Consider the following 22,671-nt stretch of genomic DNA (forward strand, 5'->3'; position numbering starts at 1 on the left):
ACACACACACACACACACACACACACACACACGGAGGGAGGGAGGGAGGGAGAGAGAGAGAGAGAGAGAGAGAAAGAGAGAGAGAGTCTCAAGGAGGCTCCATGCAGGGCTCAATCCCATCACCTTGGGGCCATGACCTGAGCCAAAATCAAGAGTGGGTCCTTCAACTGACTGAGCCACCCAGGTGCCCTGAGACTCTTAACTATAGAGAACAAACTGAAGGTTTCTGGAGACAAGATGGGCTAAGTGGGTGATGGGCATTATATAATGGAGGGCACTTGTGATGAGCACTAGGTGTTGTATGCAGATGATGAATCAAAAAATTCTGCTCCTGAAACCAATATTATACTATATGTTAACTAACTGGAATTTAAGTAAAAACTTAAAATACATACATATATACTAAAAAAATAATATGCCAGGGCATTATTTTGGTTGGGGCTGTTCTAAACTGCATAACCATGTATATATGCTAAGACTTCCTTAGGAAAAAAATTATATGGTACCATGTGTTTTTCTATAAATAAACTCAAGTTTTACAACCAAAAAAATAGAGACAGAACAGATACACAAAACACAGTATATCCATAGAACAGAATACTACTTACCAAAGAAAAAAGTGATACATGCAACAACACGGATTAATCTAAAAAACATTATGCTGAAAAAATTAGCAGACCCAAATAAGTGCATACTACATGATCCCAATTATATGAAGTGCCAGACAGGCAACCTACAGTGATCAAAAGCAGCTAAGCGTTGGGGGTGGGGTGAAAACCACCATCACTGCAAGACTAGGATGGAAATGTTCCAGAGTGACTGGGGTGGTCGTTACCCAGGCTTATATATTTGCCCAAGACAATGAACTGCACATCTAAAATACTTCGATAAAGTGGATTTTTAAAGTTAAAATAAAGAAAACTAAAGGAAAAGGACGAAAAAGGAAAATAACCTTATTATGTGTTACTGCCACATAAATACAATTTGGGTTGTAGCTCCCTCTGCTGCAGGGAAAAAAAAGGCAAGGATGTTTCAAAGTACACAGTTTTGACACTGAAAAAAATGCTTCATGGTGAAAGTGATATTCACTCTGTGTATGTGTGTGTCCCTACTGTCTAACATTTGGATTGCACTGTGACACTGTGGGACATCCTAAGAGGAATCAGAAAACAGGGAGACCATGGTTTTGGTCCTCCAGTATACCATTTGAGGAGACTGGATCACATGAACAGGCACTTGGCAATGACTTGCCCACCCGACCTCAAGGTGTACTGGCTGTCCCTCGTCAGTGCAGGGAATTCCTTGATCCCTAACTTCTTCCATAATGGTTTACTGATTCACAGGTGTCAGGGGTTCTCAGAGTGTGATTCCCTAGACCAGGAGCATCAGCATCACCTGGAAACTTGTTACAAGTGCAGATTTTTAGGCCCCACTCAACACGACTAATCAGACTTTGGTGACAGAGCCCAGCAATCTTGTTTTGCAAGCTTTCCAGGTGATTCTGACGCAAGCGCAAGCTTCAGAACCACGGTCCCAGGTGCACCAAAACTTCCAGCACTAGTTGGCGTGCATGGTTTCTGCTCTCCTTGTGGGCATCTCAACCTCTGCCTCTACTGAAAGCAGGTCCACTGCCCTGACGCCCTCACTTTTGACATCTCATTTCAAAGGTCCTGGGCCTTTTCTTCCTGCTTCATCAACTCCTTCACGCATTCACTGTGAGCGATCTTCTAGCACTAACTGAATTCTGAATTTAAGCCTGGAGCCTCAACCAAGAAATAAAGTAGGTCTCTTCTCCTGTTCCCATTTTTGCAAGACCGTATAAAATCGTTCTTTTTCAGCTGTCTCTCTTGGAATCAAATAATTCAATCTTTTATTTAACAGATACTTAATTCTGAAACAAGTAGGTGTGGTCCCACCATAGATACAGAGATAGAATAACTAAAATACACAAAAATCACTGCCCTTATGCTTATATAGTATATGCTTATACTCTAAGTTGGGGAATGCCTATGGAAATGACATAGTATGTTAGAAGCTGGGTGCTGTGGAGTAAAGGTGAAGTAAGGGGAAATGATACGGGAAAAGGGAGCAATCTGAAATTTTATATAGGATGATCAGAGAGTGCCTTAAAAATATAATTAGAGGGTGCCTGGGTGGCTCATTCAGTTAAAACGTCTGACTACAACTCAGGTCATGATCTCATGGTTCATGAGTTCGAGCCCCACATCAGGCTCCAGGCCGTGGAGCCTGCTTTGGATTCTGTGTCTCCCTCTCTCTCTCTGCTCCTCCCCTGCTCTCTCTCAGAAAATGGATAAAACACGAAAAAAAAATTAAAAATATATATAATTGGAAATGATAAAATGACACAACTAAAAACTACCATTTAACACCTGAAGCTGCAAAACTCCTAGAAGAAAACACAGAAAGAGCTCCTTGACTTGAGCCTCAGCAATGATTTTTTGGCTATGACACCAAAAGTGCAGAAAACAACGCAAAAATAAATAAATGGAACTACACCAAACTAAAAGGTTTCTGCAGAGTAAAACCACACACACACGCGCGCACACACACACACACACACACACACACACACACACAAAATGGAGGACAACCTATAGAATCAGAGAAAATATTTGTAAATTGCATATATGATAAAGGGTTAACATAGAAAATATATAAAGATCTCATATGACTCAATAACAAAAATGAAGCAATTAAAAAGTGGGCCAAAGAACTAAATAGACATCTGTCCAGGAAAACCATGCAAATGATGAACGGGCACATGCAAACACGCTCAACATCACCAATCATCAGGGAAATGCAAATCAAAACCATAATGATATCAACTCACATCTGTTAAAATGGCTGTCATCAAAAAAAGAGAGATGTTGCGTGCTATTGGTGGGAATGTAAACTGGTGCAGCTGTTATGGAAAACACTATGGAGATTCCTCAAAAAATTAAAAATAAAAATGCCTTATGATCCAGTAATCCCACTTTTGGGTATGCATCCACAGGAAATGAAAACAGTGTATCAAAGAAATATCCGCATTCCCATGTTTATTGCACCGCTAAGCTTCACAATAGCCAAGATATGGAAATAACCTATGTGTCTACCAACTAATGAATGGATAAAGAAGACATGGTATGCATAAAACACACACACACACACACACACACACACACAGAAATACTATTCAGCCCTAAGAGAGAGGATTTCCTGCCATTTGCAACATGGATGGACCTTGAGGGAACTATGCTAAGTGAGATAAGTCAGACAAGAAAAGACAAAGATCGTACGATATCCATAAGTGGAATCTTCAAAGGCCATACTCGTGTAGAAACTTCTAGTTGGAAGGTGAGTTCTGGGGATCTAATGTAGAGCATTAGATTACAGTCAACAATGCTGTATTATATACCTGAAAGTGGCTGAGAGAGATCTTAAACGTTCTCACAAAAGAGAAATGGTTAAGTACGTGACATGATGGAGGCATTAGCTAACACTACGGGTGGTAATCATATTACAATTAAGACAGATGTATTAAATAACCACTCTGTACACCTTACATTTACACAACACTGTACGTCAATTAGATCTCAATAAGGCTGGAAAAACAAACTACGACCTAAGAGCATCAGAGTACAGATGCAAATAGCCAACTTTGTTCTTACGTAACACATATTTATTGAGTGTCTCTTACACTGCGTACTGGGTGCTAGGGAGGTGAGAGTAGTTAAAAGGAAAAGTTCCTGCAGTTATGAAGCTTACATTCTACTTACTGGTAGAGACGGATAAAAAAACGAATGCATGTATCAGGTGGGAATAGTGCTGAAAAAAATAGAGGAAAGACGAGAGAATAATGGAAAGTACAGATGATATATATACACAGGGCCTATTTTTACGGACAGGCACTCAAAAAACACAGCAGTTGGAAGTCAAGGGGAGTGTGAACACAATTTGTGAGTTCCTTGATGTCAAGACTGTTCTCTATACATTCACTGCTGTTATCTCTGGCACATAAAACAGCAAAGGCACATATGAGGCATCAAGTATTTGTTGGATGAATTATTTCATACACTACAGTGTGTCATCTCTATATTCTGATCACCATTTACTTAGTAGATAAGGACACATCAAGAGTAAAGAGGCAGAATTAAGAACCCCAGGAAATAATAGTTTAAAAGGGTGAGCAAATTCTGAAATCTTTATCCCTATTAATTTCCTAAGAACTTCCAACAGTTTTGACTTTTTATCTGTGTTCTTAACCTATAGAAAAAAAATCAAGTGACTTATTCTCTTGAGTTTATTTTGAATCACTTAAAAATTCAAAATAATTTAAGACTGACTTCTAAAAAGCCTACTCATTCAAAGCTTACTTTACGTATCAAGTACTATCTAAATATTTTGTTACTTCTCAGAATATTCTCAATTCTAATGTTTCTAATCAGTTAATTTTCTAAAATACTTTTTCCCCTGAACTTTCAGAGCTTTCCATCTGTGAGAAGTTTTGTGAAGAGTTAGTTCTCTAGACTTAACTCTGTTTAACTAAAATGATCATAACTCAAATGCACATGCCCCTTGACCCAGCCATTCTACTGTAAGGAATATAAATGACTATTTATATTCATACAGGGAGCAGAGTTATATATAAAAGGATACTCACTGAAACGTTTATAACAGCAAAAAACTAGAACGAACTTCTATATCTAGCAATAGAGTACTGATTAAGCAAATGACATACTCCTCAGTGGATTTATGTGTCCATATGGAAACCTTTTCTAGATAAAGAGTAAGATGAAAATTGCAAGTCTCAGAACAGCAGGTATACATGATTGCATCTGTGGGGAGGGGAGGGGGGGAAAAGGCTATTAAAAGGATACACATTATAAATATATATTTTTACATGTTTGCTTATACCCTGAAAACCTCTAAAAGGATACCTCAAGAACTGTTGAATAATAGTTATCTTTGGGAAGTGAGACTGGATGTGGAATCCAGAGAAATTTTTCTTCTCCGTTTTTTTTCTGTTTAATTCATTTTGCCATATCCACATTTTATTTTTATGATTAAAAAAAAGCTATATTAAAAACAATCCATTTGGCCTTGATTTTTGAGGAACTGCACAATATAGAGGAAAAAGATGTTTACACAACTAATTTTAAATATGACAAGAGCTAAGCTGTTCATTCTGTATCATTCAACAAACATTTGTTGAGTGTATACTGTAACCCAAACGTGAAACTAAACTCTAGGGCATTAATATTTCCTGTAGTCTATTAGGACAAGGAAGTATCGTGAGTATAATTAAGGATCGATTAATTCTGCCTTAGTGTTGGAGAGAACTCACAGACAGTGATATCTAAGCTACACCTTGAAAACCTAGTTAAGAGTTTGTTAGGGATAAAAAAGGAATGAGGAATCGCATGCAGAAGGGGCAGCAAGAGAAGGACACGTAAGTGAAAATGCATAGTAAGCAGGTATAGACCTGCTAAGTGGTTCAGCAGGAGACGTGACCGAAAAGGTACATGCAGCACTTAATCTCAATTATTCAATATAGGAGCAAAGAAGGTGGACAATGTGGAGGCAAGAGGCATCTTTTTCATCCCTCTTTCTCACCTGGTGGAGTATACCTGCAGGACAGTTCGAAAAGTAGGACTACTGGAGCAAAATTAATGTGAACTTAGTATTTCAATAGGTTCTTTCCCAATGATCTTTACCCCCCACATCAAACAACACTCTCACCCCTCCTGTATGACTAGATCCTTATATCCCTGCCCACACCAGAATATAAATTTTTAAAATCTGAAGTAATCTGATAGTAAAACATAATATTTGATTATTAATTTATGTCACTTCTCTATGAGTGGGTCAAACATTTAGTTTTCCTGTGTTTACAGTATTGTCCAACTTTATTTTCAGTGAACTGCCTTTACTTATTTTAGCTTAGCCTTTGTTCCTTAATTTCAAATTTCAGTTATTCTACTATCAAATGAATTGCAAATATGTTTTCCCAGCATGCCACCTTTTACTTTAGTGTTCTTTTTTTTCCCCTTGCGGATGTTTTCCATTTTCAAGTGGCTAAAGTGTTTTATCTTTTCCTTCTATGATTTCTGGGGTTTGTGCCATGCGTCCTCACCCCCAGAGTTGGGAACAAACATTTCCGACTTTTTTCATGATTTTATTTCATTTTTTATATTTAAAGCATGTTCTATGTAAGATCAGTTTTTGGTATTTAGCAGGGATCCAGCGAACTAGCCATGACTCCTTCCTAATGAACAGTTTTCCTAGTATCCTCTAGTAACTAATCTAACTTTTCTTCAATGATCTGGATGGATTTTCTACAAAGATGAAATTCCCACACACAAGAGGGCTTATTTCTGAACTCTGTTTTGTTCCACTGCTCCATTTACTCTTGTACCACTACTAACCTCTTGGTTTTTATAGCTTTATTAACAGTTTTTAAATGATCCTCTATGTATAAATATTGCACACTATATGATATAAAGTAGCTTATAATTTCTTTTATTGTCTGGAAGGGCTTGTCCCCTGCAGTGACTGTGTACTTTGTCAAACACAGCTAAGCTGGAACTACGTTTGTCAGAACCACTTTCTCTGTATGCTCGTGGGTTAGAGCTGGCTACAGAAGACAGACCCTGCATGTGAGCTGGAGGCCGAAGTATGGCGGCACCCACCAAGCGTCAGAGGAGTCTAGTGTTGCCATGTGCTGTTAACACGATGCACTTGCCGGTCACTGCCTGGCTCACCTTGCAGGGCGGGGAGGCTGCCAGACCTTCAACACCTGCCACTCCTGTTGGAGCTCCTCAGTCATTTTTCCAGTTCTTAAGCCAGGCATATAGAGTCCCATGGCAAAGGGTGCCAGCTTCTTCTGCAAATTAGCTGCTTATCAAAGTCGGAGGCCACGAGACACAGATAAGGGATCATTTGTCCTTGTGAGTTCCAGTCTGCCCTTGTTCTCCTTTGCTTCGCATCTAGCTTCTTTCCCCAACTATTAGCACAACCATCCTGCAATGACTTTCCACCTGCTACCGTGTATTTTGTGCCAGATATACTTCTAAGTGCTTCACTATATTCATTTCCATAACAACCCTTTCAGGTGATACTATTATTAATTTTCTTTTTACCTATGATAAACCTGAGGCAGAAAATTCAGTAACTTGTCCACGTAGTTACTACGGGGAAGAGTTGGGATAAGACAGACAAATATGTACTGGTAGAGATGTCTGTATGATCTGATGAATTTGGTATATATAGAGAAGACATTAAATCTGTGAGTGTCACAAAGCTAGAAGAGCTAATACATTAAATGAAAAACGCAACAGTTCAAAAAATTTCAACAAATCAGAATATGTTAAATCTAACAAAGTAAAATTTAATAAGGATAAAGATAAAATGAAATAAATTTCGGAAAAATTAATTACATCAAATAGAAGAAAGTAATTATCCTAGTTCATGTTAAAAAAAAAAAAAAAAAAAAAAACCAGACTGGGGCACCTGGGTGGCTTAGTCAGTTAAGCATCCCAACTTCGGCTCAGGTCATAATCTTGGTTCATGGGTTTTGAGCTCTGCATAGGGCTCTGCGCTGACAGTGGGAGCCTGCTTCAGATTTTCTGTCTCCTGCTCTCTCTGCCCCTCCCCCGCCTGAACTCTGTCTTTCTCAAAAATAAACATTAAAAAAAAAAAAAGACCAATAGCAAAATTTCAAGCTATACTGACAGGGTTACTAGAAAATAGAAGAGTATTATCTTTCATTGATGTGACTATAATGACCAAAGTAGGGACTGGTAACCTGAACTGGTTTAACCACATCTTAAATGCAGTGTTCAGTCCAGAAAACCATGGACTCATGTCCACAGAAGGCAAGCAGACCAGTGCCATAGAAAGAAATAGTACACAAAGCTGCAATCTTTAGCCTGGCAAATATGCAGCAGACTGTATACTTCCAAAAGGGCAAAACATGTATCACTGAATGGAGCTCACAGTGAAGCAGATTTTAACTCAATGTGAGAAAGAGTTTTCTAATAAGAAAGGCTTTTGAACAGTGGCATGGGTTGGCCTTCCGAGGCAGTGAGCTGCCCATCAACCGAAAAGATTAACAGAAGACTTTATGACACAATACTCTGTATGTTGTAAAGATACTTTTAACACTGGGAATGTGTGTAGGAGGAAGAAATGGATTGTGGTGGTTTCTGTTGGAATGAATGGCCTCTAAATTTTCTTGCAGCTCAAAAAATTCCTTTTGATTCTAGGCACAAAAACAGCAATTAAATTTGAGGCAGGAAAATACGGCTGTAGTTGAATTTACTTAAAAGACTGGTTTTTTTCTGATTACAAAAGTAAAAACAATGTTTTGATGTGGAAATACATATGAAGACATTTATCTACATGTGTATATCTATACATGTATATATTTATATGTGTATATGTGCAGGTAATAGCCTACTAATTATACCATGAGGAGTCTCTATTACTGGATCCATAATATCCACTGTGGATGTGCCATAATTTATTTAACCATGCAACTGTTACTAAACATATAATAACTCTTTGTTCTTATAAATGCACTAAACACCCTTGTACATAAATTTTTTTCTATAGCTTTAACTAAGACTCTTGACCTATTCTTACATAGTTTTCCAGAATTTTGCTATTATATTCGAAGTTTGAATTTTAAGAGATAGGAAGGGGGAAAAAGTACATAAGGAGGATTCACAGGAAGCCACACAAAACATAACTTCTGCCCCCAGAGATTTTCCCACCGAAGGCAGACACACTGTGGTGGCAAGCTTGGCCTTTACAGTGTTTCTCTTTCAATAACAAACTTTTAAGAGGACCATGGTTCCAATAACCTGTGATTTCTTGCAGCCTTTAATGCCTAATATATAGGAACGCAGAAGAACAGATGGGAATGCGTCTTCAGCAAGTACGCTTATCAGACCTTCGAATCAAGACCCAACAGCACTGTGCTGAGATCCGACGAAAAAGCCAAACGAGACCTAGGTTAACAGATGTAGATACTGAGGTACAGATATGTCTCTTGGAATTGTTGTAACTTAAGGGGCCCTGGATCACCTGCTACGTCGCTAAAAACCAATGAAAAAAACAGTCCTCAGAGCAAACAAACCCGTTATCAAAGACTCTTTCTTGCAAGTATGGCACAGTGGTATTACCTCCTATTTCTGTGTGACAGTCCAGACTCCAAACAAAATGCTTCCAGTTTAGCAATTCCTCCTGAGCTGAAAGCTAGTCAAGGCTGGCTTTTCCTTTCTTCCATAATCCCTCCCCTCACCTAAAGAGCAGACTGCCTTGTATTACTAATAATATGCCACCATTTTCAAGAGCCTAAATCTCCTCTTAAAATATGCAGATATAAATATTCTACAAATTCAATCTTGAGAAAATCCCTCCAGGGCCTTCTGTCCCATTCAATCTAGACTGATAAATCTCTTGATCTTTCCTTCATTTGTTCCCTAATTCCAAGTCTTCTTTTTTGGTTTCTACTCAGCGTTGATGGCACATATCCTCCAAGACATTAACTGAGAAAGTAGGTTTGTGAGACCCTGCATGACTAGAAACTTCGAATTCTAAGTTGGAATTTTCTCTCAGAATTTTGAATCAACTGCTCCACTGCTTCTAGCTTTCACTGTTGTTCTTGAGAAGTCTGAAGCCCCGCCTGATGTCAGATCGTTTTTCTCAGATTTTTATTCCCCCTCTCTTTGGAAGCTGCTGGATCTTTCCTTTACCCGCAAGTGTTCTGAATATGGCCTTGTGCCTTGGTGCGGGTCTGTTTTCATCCACTGTGCTGGAATCTTGATGGCTGCTTTCAATCTGGAAACTAATGTCCTTCAGTTCTGGGATATTTTCTTGAATTACCTTGTTGTATTCATATTTTGTTTTTTAAACAAACTTTAAACACTTGAAGTATAACATACAGACATAAACATGCACATATCTTACATATTTATTTTGACAAATATTTCTAAGTCAATACTGCCCATTAACATTTAAAAATGAAGCCCCAAATGCTGACTAGACACCGTAGGCATGTTGGCATTTCCTGGTGGTTGCACCACTCGGGGATGGGGGAAGAAATGGCTATTTTGCTGAGGGAGCCTCACGTAGCAGTGCCTCTGGATTTTCTTCTTGCAGGCAAATCCATTTCCCCGGAAAGGAGCCCTCCAATCTCCCATCTACTACCTTCAGCTGCGCCTGCCATCCCGGCAGCCCACAGCCTCCGTGATTTGACCTCTTCGGACAAGACATCTCTAGTTTCATTCGTGGTAGAGATGAGATGAGGCGGGGGGGGGGGGGGGGGGGGGGGGGGGGGGGGGGGGGGACTGGGGTCTAGCTACTCATTCTATAAACTTACTTAAAAATTCTACAGTTTTCAATCCTACCATGTCAAGTCCTGCGTTTTTCCAAAGTTCTAAAGCACTCACCAGTTTGCTTCCAGTTAACTTCTCCTGATGCAGGTACTTAGCTTTCTCTGTTTTCCATCTTCTAAAAATTTGCTGACATCTCTTGTCTCTGTTGATTTCTTTCTCATTCTTTTTGTCCTTGAACATTGCACCTGCTTAGCCCTCTATAGTCATTTTAATGGCTTTCATGAGAGAGTGGAGGATAAATCAAGTGTTCGCTCTGCCAAGCTAACCTGGAACGCCTCCTTTGTTACATGTAGCCATCTTCAAACATCAGATATATGCTTTCTTTTCTCTTCATCCTCAAAAGCTTCCTGCACTTGTATTTTGAGCTCCAGATCTATATTTGCAAATGCCTCTTGGGAACATATGTCAAAAGTAACTCATTATCTTTTCTGAAAATCTACTTCTTGCAACTTGGTGTCATAATCCTTACAGTTACCCACACTGAAAACTGAAATGTTATCTCCTACTCTTCCTTCTTTCTGGATCTCCCTATATCTAGTAAGATACTAGCACTTGTCAATTACACCCTCTAGAGCACCTGAATCTCATCCTTTATATGTCACTGTCTGCCTTACAGCTATTCCCCGAATACTAAGTCATCCTACTCTACCCATTTTGCCTTCAAGTCTGGTTTAAATGCCACCGCTTCCATGAAGTCTTCCTTTCTGCTTTCTAGGTTAAGTAAACACTTCCTCCTCTGGAGGACTGCTCACTTTATTAACATTTCTCTTGTACACTTAACTATATTTAACATTTTTTGCAAACCTGTATGTGTTTTATTTCCTCTGTTAGAATCTTAGAGTTTTAAGGAAAGAGGCCTCGAAGGAATCTATCCCTGACCTTGCTCATTACATAGTTTTTATCATGCCATCAGTATGTATGCTATAGAAATAAACATATTGGCAACTACTGAGGCAAACAAAAGAAACAGAGGACACAGCATTTTACCTTCTGGAGAAAAATGTGTAGGACAATAATATGTAAAAGGTAAAACAGCCCTCAACTAGGTCAAGAACACATGCTATTACATTTAACTCTGCTGCTCCCAAGCCAATCAGTTGCCATCTCTGATAGCCAAAACACACGGATTATTGCCCTTTAATGAATGGACAATAAATATGAACCGCTTGATAGAATATACAATTTTCAGTTAACAGCTACTCAGCTTCTGATAAAAGCCTGTTTAAATTAATTGGTATTTGAGAAAAATCTTCGAAGTCATACTAATCTTCGTTCCTCTATAGAGTTTCAAGCTCTATCTTAATAGTAAGAAAAATATAAACCTACAACTACATTAGTCTTCACAGAAATGTCTTGATTCAAATGCATTCTACATTATGCCATCAGTTTTTATAAAGAATAAGTCACATTAAGAGTTTTGCATCTTCTATAAAACGTCACTGTTTGAAGATATCTGCCATTATGTACTAGGATGAGCCCTATAAAACTGCCAGTATTTCACTGTTGTTGACTTTTAAAAAGGGCATTTTTATGTGGTTCATCTAATAGTTCAGTACTTAATAACAAGCTATGAAATTAGGTCATCTTATAATTTAGCAGTAAGAAAAAATTGGCCTCATTTGTCAAAGTCATATGTTCTCCCAACTCACAAAGATGAAAATGACACTGAACAAGATGCTTCCTTTTTGCTACCAGGAGGCTCAGTGCTGATGTAGTACTCAACTGTGATAATTCCTTAGCCTAGATTTTGTTATAATTATCTGAATGATTATTCTTGTCTCACCCTTTTCATTTTTATTGATTCAAAAACGTATATGTGTTTTTCTGAAAGTGAGTATTGTGGCAATTATATATATATATGTACATATATGTATGTACATATATATATATATATATATATATATATATATATATACATACACAAATTATATATATAACTGGTTACCTAGAGTGCTGTGTTGAGAAGGATTCTTCCTGAACTTGGCAGTGGAAAGTACCAAGGTCAGCTGGTAATATTCCATATACGTAACTGGAAGGGGAAAGGCAGCATGCCACATATTTGCAACTCCATCTCATGTCCTAATGGGGACACTGAAGAGGAATCTGAGAATTAATTATGAAAGCCAATCTGCAAGAAGTGAGATCTGAACTCAATTTAGAAATAAGAGAGGGGCATTAATTGATAGAAATGGTAAAGGCATTCCCATCAGAGCCAATAAAACATGAAATAGACAATAAAATGCAAGGGAGTATATACGTGTGTGTGTATGTGTGTGTATATATATATATATATATATATGGCTATAGATTAGGTTGATTTAAGGATAGAATCTATAGTAAAATAAATTAGGAATGAAGCTAGAGATGAATGAATCACTGTAGCTTTTGAGGAGGACAGTGACACTAAGAAACGGGTTACACATGTTGAAAATCAAGCAATTTCTTTTTAAGACTTGAAGAAGCCTCAAAATTAGCATTTTACCACTGCTATAGTAATAATTCATTGAGCATGATGCTAGTAACACTGAGCCAAAGACTACTGGTAAAAGAATATTCACCCAGTCTGAGTTATCACTGACCTTATAATTAAATCTAACCTTATGATCAAACTTAGAATCACCAATAATGGGCTAACCCATTACCACGTGCCTCTTTACAGGGTGCAACGTGGACACATCATATATATAATATTCATGCCAAAAAAGTTTAACCTAAATCTGATCATGAGGAAACAATCGTAACTATCTAAACTGAGGGACATTCCCCAGAGCAACTAGCCTGAATACTTATGTCAATGTCATAAAAGACAGAAGCAAAACAAGAGACCTTGGGTCTAGGTTAAAGAAAACTAAAGAGACATGATGATCAAATGCAACAAGAGGGATCCTTTATTGAATCCTGCACTGGGGTTAAAAATAAAGAGCTATAGGGGTGTGTTGGTGGCTCAGTCGGTTTAAGCTCTTGATTTTGGCTCAGGTCATGATCTCACAGTTAGTGAATTCGAGCTGTTAGCACAGAGTCTGCTTGGGATTCTCTCTTTCCCTCTCCCTCTGCCCCTCCCCCACTCACACACAGGCTCTTTCTCAAAATAAATAAATACAGTTTAATAAACAAATAGTTGAAAGTACATTATGAGAACAACTGAGAAATCTGAAAACGGACTGCATATTACACACCAGTGTTGTATGAATGTTAAGTTTCACAAATGTGATAACTGTACTGTGATGATGCAGAATTATTCCCTTTTCCTGCAAACTCTTGTGTTAGGTAAGTATCAGAATGCTGGCGAGTAACTCTCAAATTATAGTGCAAGTAAATTTATTTTCAAAAATAAGTAAAGCTGTGAATGTGTACATGGACACATATATACACAGGGGTAGAGGAATATGGCAAAAATTAACAAAAGGTAAATCTAGGTAAAGGATACACAAATAGTCACTGTGCCATCCTTACAATTTCCTGGTCTAAAAAAAAAAAATAAGAGATCTTAGATAATTTGGGTCACATTCCACCGTTTATGGCTATGAAAACTGAAAGCAAAGAAACTTTATTCTGACACACTCTCCCAGCTTACAGCAAGTGTGTAACTAAAGCTGCTGTGGTTTTGTCTTATCACCCAGTGCTCTACCTCACATGGTCCCAGTCTAACCATGCAGGGTGAGCCCAACAAGGAAGGACCAGAGGCAGGGGGAGCTGACTACTGAGCAGATATTCTAAACCATCAGCAGCAGTAAGGGTTTGGGTTAGGATCAGTCACAGATAGGGAAAGGAGGGGGCAAAATAAAGAAACAATGTAACACGAATCGTGGAGAGTTAATGATATATTAGAGAAAAAAGAAATAAGTTTATAATGTACATGAAGAAAAGGTGGGAAAATAAGAGTGCTAGGGACACTAAAGGAAAAACCAGAATAAGATGGCCATTTGAGATCAGAAACAGTCTGCGATAGGTACATTTCGATTGTAATGTCCCAACACATACGCCAGAAGTAGACTAGAATGCAGACTCCAGGAGGGTAGGGATTTTTGTCCTTTTTGTCTGCTGATACATCCACAATTAGCCTGAACAATGCCTGGAAAAAAACTTTTTTTTTTTTTTTTTTTGAACAAATGAAGTTTGTTTCTGAGGCACTCAGGTACAGACACACAGGAAATAGAAATATGAAATTTACGAGAGGGTATCAAAAGAGATTTACTTGGGAGATCCGCAGGGAAGAGGACACATGTAAGGTGTCAGTTTTTGGAGCTCTGCCTGGAGTTCTGAGTACAAGCCCAAACAACAGTGGTCTTTCTTTTCCACTGTTCCTTTTATGTGTATCTTTACAGGAACCCTTACAGAGAGGAAGGAGGACTGTGGTCATATACCCTCTAGTACCATCACAACTCTGTTATTATTCCTAACGGACTTCATTAGTGCGAGCAGGGGGTTCAGGTGCAGTCCCAGGACCAGCAGGACCAGGGTCAGCGGGGAGTTTGCCAGAAACGCAAATTCTCAGGTCCTGCGCTAGGTCCACCACAGGAGAAACTGTGCGGTTGCGGCCTCGTTACCGATGCTTTCAGGAGTCTTCCAGGTGATTCTAACGCATCCCACAGAGCCGAGGACAAAGCAAAGGTACTCAACTCTTAGTGGACAAAATATCTACCTCATAGTTTAAGTCATTCTTCTGGAGATGCAGCTAACAATTTAAGACCCGATTATAGAAAAAGATATTTGTAGTAGAATCTGGTGTCACAGGCCACCAGTCGTAACTCCTCAAGCAGAGACCACGCAGCAACACCTGCCTACAGTAAAAACAGAGTATTTAAAGGCATCCACTTACTTCAACGTCTCAGCGAGAAAGAAACTCTGCTGCACGTCATCGTGGGTAGGAGTAGATGAGTACACGTCCTTCACCCCGGAAAACCCGCCGCTCACTCGGCAATACTTCTCAATAGCCTGTGAGAGAGACCAGACAAAAGAATCAATTCCACACAATTTCACATCTTGGGGACAAATTAAGGAACCCCAGTCAAAAGTTCACAAAGATCTATCTGAGGATTTGACAGGTTAAGAAGAAAACTTATTACTGAATGGGAATATTCTCACACTGGAAAAATTAACGGAGGGATCTGTTTCCTGTGGAACTTTTCCCCCTCCAAAACTCTTCAATCTTTTAAAAGCATCTTCTATTTTCCTAACTGAGGAAAGTCAAGTTTGGGCTATTCACACTGAATTAGAGACCGGTCTGGCATAATAAAACCTCATTAATTCTAACAAATCAAGGGCGGTCAGTCTGAATTAAACTTTTCAAAAGGAATTTTTTCACTTCTAAGGATAAACCACCCAAAACAAGCTTAAAGTATTACCTAAGAGCTCTGCTCTCCATAGTAATAAGCAAGGCGGTAATATTTACTGCAAACATACTACGTGACAGATGCTACATTACAATCCTAGCAGTTAGACATTACAGGTGGTACCAACTGGCAGGAAGCAACCATCCACATACCCACTACAACAAGAATTACCATGTTAAGAGCCAACCATTAGGATGTATTTGCTCCAAGTCAAGGCTCTTCTAAGAGCTTCACATGTATCATTGAAATCTCCCAACAACCCGTGAGGTTGTCTTAGGAGGCTCCACTTTTCCCACAGGAAAACTAAGGCAAAGGGTGAGTTGCTCTACATTATTGCTAACTACTGCGCTCTGCTGTCCAACTCGGAGCTAAAACTCTTAATTTATATCTCTTCTTGCAGCTTTTGAACGTGCCTAAATAAAATATACTCAATCCAATGGAATCCATTCAAAATCCTGTTTTCTTAAAAAAGTTTCTTGGGGCGCCTGGGTGGCGCAGTCGGTTAAGCGTCCGACTTCAGCCAGGTCACGATCTCGCGGTCCGTGAGTTCGAGCCCCGCATCAGGCTCTGGGCTGATGGCTCGGAGCCTGGAGCCTGTTTCCGATTCTGTGTCTCTCTCTCTCTCTGCCCCTCCCCCGTTCGTGCTCTGTCTCTCTGTCCCAAAAATAAATAAATAAATTAAAAAAAAAAGTTTCTTTATTTTGAGACAGTGAGCAAGAGAGCACACACAAGTGGGGGGGGGGGTGCAGAGAGAGAGGGAGAGAGAGAATCCAAGCAGGCTCTGTGCTGTCACAGGGCTCGATCTTAGGAACCGTGAGATCATGACCTGAGCTGAAATCAAGAGTCAGACGCTTAACTGACTGAGCCACCCAGGTGCCCCTCCAAACCCTGTCTTTAATTCAGAGCAACTAAATATCCTGCTTATGCAGGTGTATATCATACTCTAAAATTAAGCCATTCATGAGAAGTTGAATTATACGTGGTTCTTTTCTTTTTCTACCTAACCCTGAGATACTGTCTAATGAAGGTATAGTTATTTCATCATTACTGCCATGGCTTTTTGTTCCTAGTCTTGCTAATTTTCTTATTCTTCTGGTCTCTCTCCTTTCTAATGAAAAGCTAATTAACACTGAAAGTTTTTATTTAATCAAGCTGTTCGTTTTTATATAATTCCATTTTAATTACAGCTGGGTTTTAAAAGTCTTCTTACCAAACAGTTTGGGGCTTTTTTCTATCTAAATATTTTAAATGTATTTTGAATTCAAGAGTTTTTAAATGCCACATTCTGCGCAATGATCATGTGTCTTTACCACCAGAAAACCATCAGAGCAGTTTAAGGATACTGAGAAAGTAGCAGGGAGGCATGACTAATCTTTAAGCCATTTAGAGTCATTTCTTGGAGGCAAGTTTTCATGCAAATATATTCAAGTTTGGAAGTTTGAAGATGTGACTGGAATAGCTAAGGCTACAGAAGACATACGAGATACCATTCTTCAGTCTCAGCCTGTCTTCCCTTTACCTTCTTCACACCCAACAGGGAGGCCAGTGATAGGGAAGAAAGCAACTTCTATTTAAGAGGTGACTCGTCCTCTTTTGTCTTTGCCCCCTTTGCCATGCATCATGGCATACTTCTGAACCTTGAATTTAAAGTGTAATTATTTCAGTTCTTGTTCTCTATATTTGGAGTTTGAGTCTATCTAGACTGTAAAAACAACATTCTAACTCCTGTCATTCGACAGACTGAGGTTAAAGCCTGAGCTCGTGAAACCTCTTTTTAATAGACAGAGTAGGGCCATACTTTAAGAAGGTGCACAGGAAAAAAGAACCTTAAGAAAAGGATAGATTATCCTATAGTGTTTCTCACTGAGTGGACAGGTTTCTGCCACCACCCCCCACTCTGCTGCCCCACGTGATTCAGATAAATCTTTCTTATTCCTCTCAATAAGAATCATTAAATATTAGGAGACATTCAAGTCAGACATCGCAGGGTTGCTTTACCTATTTCTCGCATATACAATATTGCTTAATGTACGTGAGCATTAGTAAGCCACTGCTATCCACACAAGTGTGTGTGTCCTATTCTCGAACCACTGTGACAACAGTTGGTTGTCTTCCCAACTGTGGCAGGACTCTGTAAAGAGAATTTCACCAGCAGTTATGATCCCAATTCTGGAAGTAAGAGGCCAGTGAAAAGCAGCATCAACAAACGCAGCATCCCTTCCCGTTCAATGTAACCACCTGTCTCCGCTAATGTTCTTTTTGTTAAACTCCGCAAAGACTATCCAGGTCTGAATGACAAATGACACAGAAGTGCCCTCACTGTAGTGCAAGTCTTTATCACACTGCTCCTAGATCACTGGCAGCGGTCTCCCAAATCCAGCAATTTGCAGCTTATAATCAGAGCCTTTGTTCGGTCACTCCCCACTAAATAGCCTTTAGTGGCTCCTTTCTCTTTAAAAAACGTTTAGTAATCCTAGAATGGACTCTTCCAGTTAGTTGGTCTTGGTGGGCAGGACATGGTGAGGAAAAAGATCTGACAGGCTGTTTAGACAGGCCAAGGACTTTCTATCTCCACCTCCTGTATGAGAAACACTTATGTAGTAACTGGGAGAGGGGTCTAGTTGTGAGTGTGTGTGTGTGTGTGTGTGTGTGTGTGTGTGTGTGTGTGTGTTATTCCTGAACCACTGGGTAAAGGACACATCCCTTGATCTGGCATGTAAGACCATCTACATAACGGCTCCAAACTTCACTCCCTCTGGTGGCCACTGTGAAACCTTCTTTTTACATAAACTGGTCTACATTCTGCCGGAAAACCTATCTTGCCCATTCTTACTTGAGCAAGTTACTGACACTACTTATCTCACCTACAATGTCATCTAGGCTGCACATTCATCATAATTAGTGCTATTTATCACAATTAGCATATCTCAGACAATAAATGCTCCCTCACTCCTGGGAATAAGCTATACTGTCATGAGAAGACTAATATTTTTCTTCCTCCCCAGGTACTGATAGCCACCTTGTTCTCTGAAAGGCTAGTCTTTTAGGAATAAACTGCTTGCTTCCTTTACTTACTAACCATTAAAATTTTCTCATAAATAGATACGTAAATAAAGTCTTTCAACCTAGAAAAATTTTAACAATTCACTGATTCTTCATTTGGTGGTTACTAAGAAATTACCTGGAACACAAGCGAAATAGAGGGTAATCTACGCAGGTAATTGTAAGTCTGGGCAATTTTACAATTTTTTTCTTCTCCCCCTAGGGTTAAGCATTAATTGTCAAGTACAGAAACTATATAATCATACTGAAATTCACAATGCCTTTTAAATGACACTTTATAGTTATTCAAGAAGAAGAATGAGTGCACACCCATAGGAAAATAGTTTTATTCAAGAACTAAATCGGATTTTCCTTCTATTGCTTAAGAAACTTAGAAATCGAGTCAGAGTTTTTCCATCACATAAATGGCAGGAACACTATGGTTACCGAACATGAGGCGACACGGATGGCACGATGGGAAAGCTTGATTTAGCGCTCACGCACATAAAATGAAATGTTGGCTTATTTACCAGTGCTGCTTCCCAGCCCCACTGCCTGTATCTTGGATCGTGAGTGAATCGCCATAGGTACCAATAGGTTTCGATTACTTCTGGACGGAGGATGTAATACTTTTCAGCCTGCCGGACGGCCACAGCCTCTACCGCACCATCAAACTTGAACGACTCAGGACCCAGCTTTAATGCTGTAACGTGACCAAAGAAAGAAATGAGCACAATAAACCACTTGTGTTTGTTCACTAGAGCTTCTCTCTACCCCCAAAACATGGGGTATAATGTAAAGTTAGTTCCATTTTGTTTTATTTTTATTCTTGCTGTTTTGCAAAACCAGTGACTTTAAAAGATCTACATTTGGTTTTCTTGTAATAGACTTACAAATATTCCTACTATCCTGACACGAAATATTTCTCATACATAACGTTCATCAACATACTGCTGAATCTAACTATACTGACAAGTCTAGTAATCCTCTGGAAACAAATGCAAAGCTAGATGTAAGCACATTACATAATCTGTTTTGTTCCAAAATAAAATGAGACAGATAACTGTATTGTACAGAACTATTTTTTTAAAAGTCAAGACAATTTTAAAGTCCTTTTAATATAACACACATATATAGGAAAACACTGTAGAGCTCAGATCTTGAATTAGATTTAGATGTAAGTTATATACTCTTCAAGCATACTATAGTATACAAAATGCAATATATTTTAAAACTTAAACCAGTTTTAAAAATAAACTCTCTTATCCTATAGCCTCTGTATATATAGCAAGAAAGAGATTCAAATTGCCAATCACCAAGAATTTTACCTGTGGTGCTCATTGATCAGTTTGAATCAAATAGCGCCATTACACATATATTTCAACGCTACATACTATTCTGTGAATGATACGATTTCCACTCAGGCTAGAATAAAGAACTACATGAAAGTCTTTTTAATCACCTCTTTCTAATCACGCCTAGCACCCTAACTTTGGCCAATATAAAGTCATCTTCCATTGGGATGCTGGAGTCACACACAATTACCACTCTCAGCGGTCATTCTTTCCGTTTATTGGTGGCAAACAGTTTTGAGGTCTCTAATCTTTCAAAAAATGCTGGAAATTTTTATATTTTCTCAGAAAAGAAAAGGTAAAATAAGAATGATAATGCTGGTAGACCATAAACAGAATCATGCCATAGTTGCTGTCATGACATGTGTTGCTGTGGCCAAATTTCAGCCTTACAAGGGAGACAACGTAAGCTCTAAATAATCACATACAATTGTGAAAAACAGTCTTTCTCACCATCTACCACTCCCAAGAGAAAACACAAAACCAAAAAACATTGTACCAATGGTAGATAATTCTACTGAAAGCAAAACATGTGATCCAGAAAAGTGTATTGCTAAGTCTTAGAGAACTAAAGTAGAACTCAAGCACAGGACTTCAACCTGAAGGTCATGAATTCTATCTCTGGCGGGCTCTGAAAGAAGAAGACATTGTGTTGTGTTGTGTTGTGCTGAGAAGCCTCTGAAATTGTATGCAAAACTCTGTGTGCACATAAAGCTTTGACCAGCTCCTCAATGGGATCTGAGATTAGGATTAACCAACAAATCCTCAGTATTTTTTGTTAGAGAACTTCTATCCAGCTTATTGACAAGGTCAGCATACGATCAAATATGATTTGGCATTTTAATAAATGCTTTTAAAATGACTATAAAAGTCAAACATCCTAATGATGCATCTAATACTTGTACATCTAATACAAGTACAGGAAGTCATTTGATCTGAATTTCTTATGTCTTTCCTTTCTCAAAGACTGAGTGCTAAGAATTGATTAAATGGAATTTTTAAATGTTAATCTTAAGGCTAACTTTAAATTAGATAACTTCTGTAATGATAATATTGCCTGAATTTGAAGTAGAAATTGGCCGCATGGAACTAATATTTTTAACTTCTCACTAAAAATTATGTCTCACTTATTGGTCATTCATAAATTCACAAATAAAGCACACCAGAGAGAGAACATATCTGTTTTGTGAGGAGTTGGCAAATAAAAATGTACAAGCCCAAATTATACACACATTACATCCATTACTCTGGTCAAATCGCTGGTTTTCATGTTTCTAAGGCATCATTTCTTAGTGCTGTTTTAAGAAACGTAAAAAATAATTTCCTAACAATCTATCTTGCATTTAATTTCTATTTTCTACCTTTAACTTCCCACTTACATTTGATACTTCATTTCCAACAAGTAAAAATTGAGTTGAAACCATAAATAATTTAGTGCTGGGATACAAAAAGAACTCTAAGAGGATGCAAAAATCATCTAATGTAGGCAAAGGAAAGAGATATGCACAAATAAAAAAAAATTAAAGTAAAATGTCAAATATGACAAAGGTCAACAGTAAGACACTAAAAAGTACATTTCAAGAAGGCACAGATTAGTCTGCAAGTCATAAGATTCTTCCAGATATGTAGAATCTGTAGAGATCTCAGGAAAAATAAGCATACTCAGGTCAACAAAATAAATATAAGAAAAAATAAAAAAGCATAAGGAATATTCTGGGACAGGCAATTTGACTACAGTTTGAGTAACTTAATAATAAGGGAAGAACTTAAACTATTTCCCTCCTATTAACTTCCTTCTATGGAAAAAAATAGTTGAAGAAACTCTTAAAGTATGTCTAAAACTCATGTCCAATGGATCTCTTTTCCATTGGATATGTTAAATGTATCTAAATATTAAAATTTCCCCCAGATGTGATAGTACGTGGTCTAGGGAAGATCTTATCCAACTTCCATAAGAAGTAAATTAAATAAAAGTCATTTTATTGATGTTCAGTAGTTGTTTTTTTTTTTTTAAATCTAGAAACCTAGAAAAAGAAAGAATAGTACTATGTTTTGAAAGTCTGCCATCTTGTTTGGCACCAATTCTGCATTATACCTCAGAATAAGCTAAAACAATGTTGTCTGAAACTAAACTAAGTTACTGTTCAGTTTCATGAACAGACTGAGAAATGTTTCCTACAAACCCAGCTAAATTATTAAGCTGCAGGCCATGCTCATCCATAAGGGAGAATATATAAAGATTACCAAACTTTGAATTAACATTAATTCTAATTCCAACAACAAATGAAAGTGAAATTCCAAAGTAATTATTGTGTGAATTTAGCTGAAATAACTGCTAAGAAGTGAACAGGCATTTTTAAACAAGGTGGCCAAAAATACAGCACAGCTATACCAAAACACATAAGATATAATAACCAAGTGGGAAGGAAGGAACACTAGAATCTTGCCTTTTAATTCAAGGATCTAAACTGAGATTAAAGGTGAGTAAAAACAGTGCAAGACTTGAAAATACAGGACACAAATCAAAGAGTAATCTTTTTG

General features: G+C 38.2%; 1 protein-coding gene across 2 annotated transcripts in view; it reads right to left on the reverse strand.

Moving 5' to 3' along the window:
- MAN1A2 (mannosidase alpha class 1A member 2) overlaps positions 1-22,671 on the reverse strand; it is a 178,268-nt gene that overhangs the window by 15,252 nt on the left and 140,345 nt on the right. Inside the window, exons 11-13 of one of the 2 annotated variants that reach the window (XM_058716066.1) lie at positions 19,309-19,481; positions 15,223-15,338; positions 953-1,004 (exon numbers count right to left, since the gene is read on the reverse strand). In XM_058716066.1, coding sequence (XP_058572049.1) covers positions 953-1,004; positions 15,223-15,338; positions 19,309-19,481 — 341 coding nt within the window. The remainder of the gene's footprint in view (positions 1-952; positions 1,005-15,222; positions 15,339-19,308; positions 19,482-22,671) is intronic. The other variant, XM_058716065.1, reaches the window with a different exon arrangement.

Source organism: Neofelis nebulosa, chromosome 2 (assembly GCF_028018385.1).
Source record: "Neofelis nebulosa isolate mNeoNeb1 chromosome 2, mNeoNeb1.pri, whole genome shotgun sequence".
NCBI classification, from domain to species: Eukaryota; Metazoa; Chordata; class Mammalia; order Carnivora; family Felidae; genus Neofelis; species Neofelis nebulosa.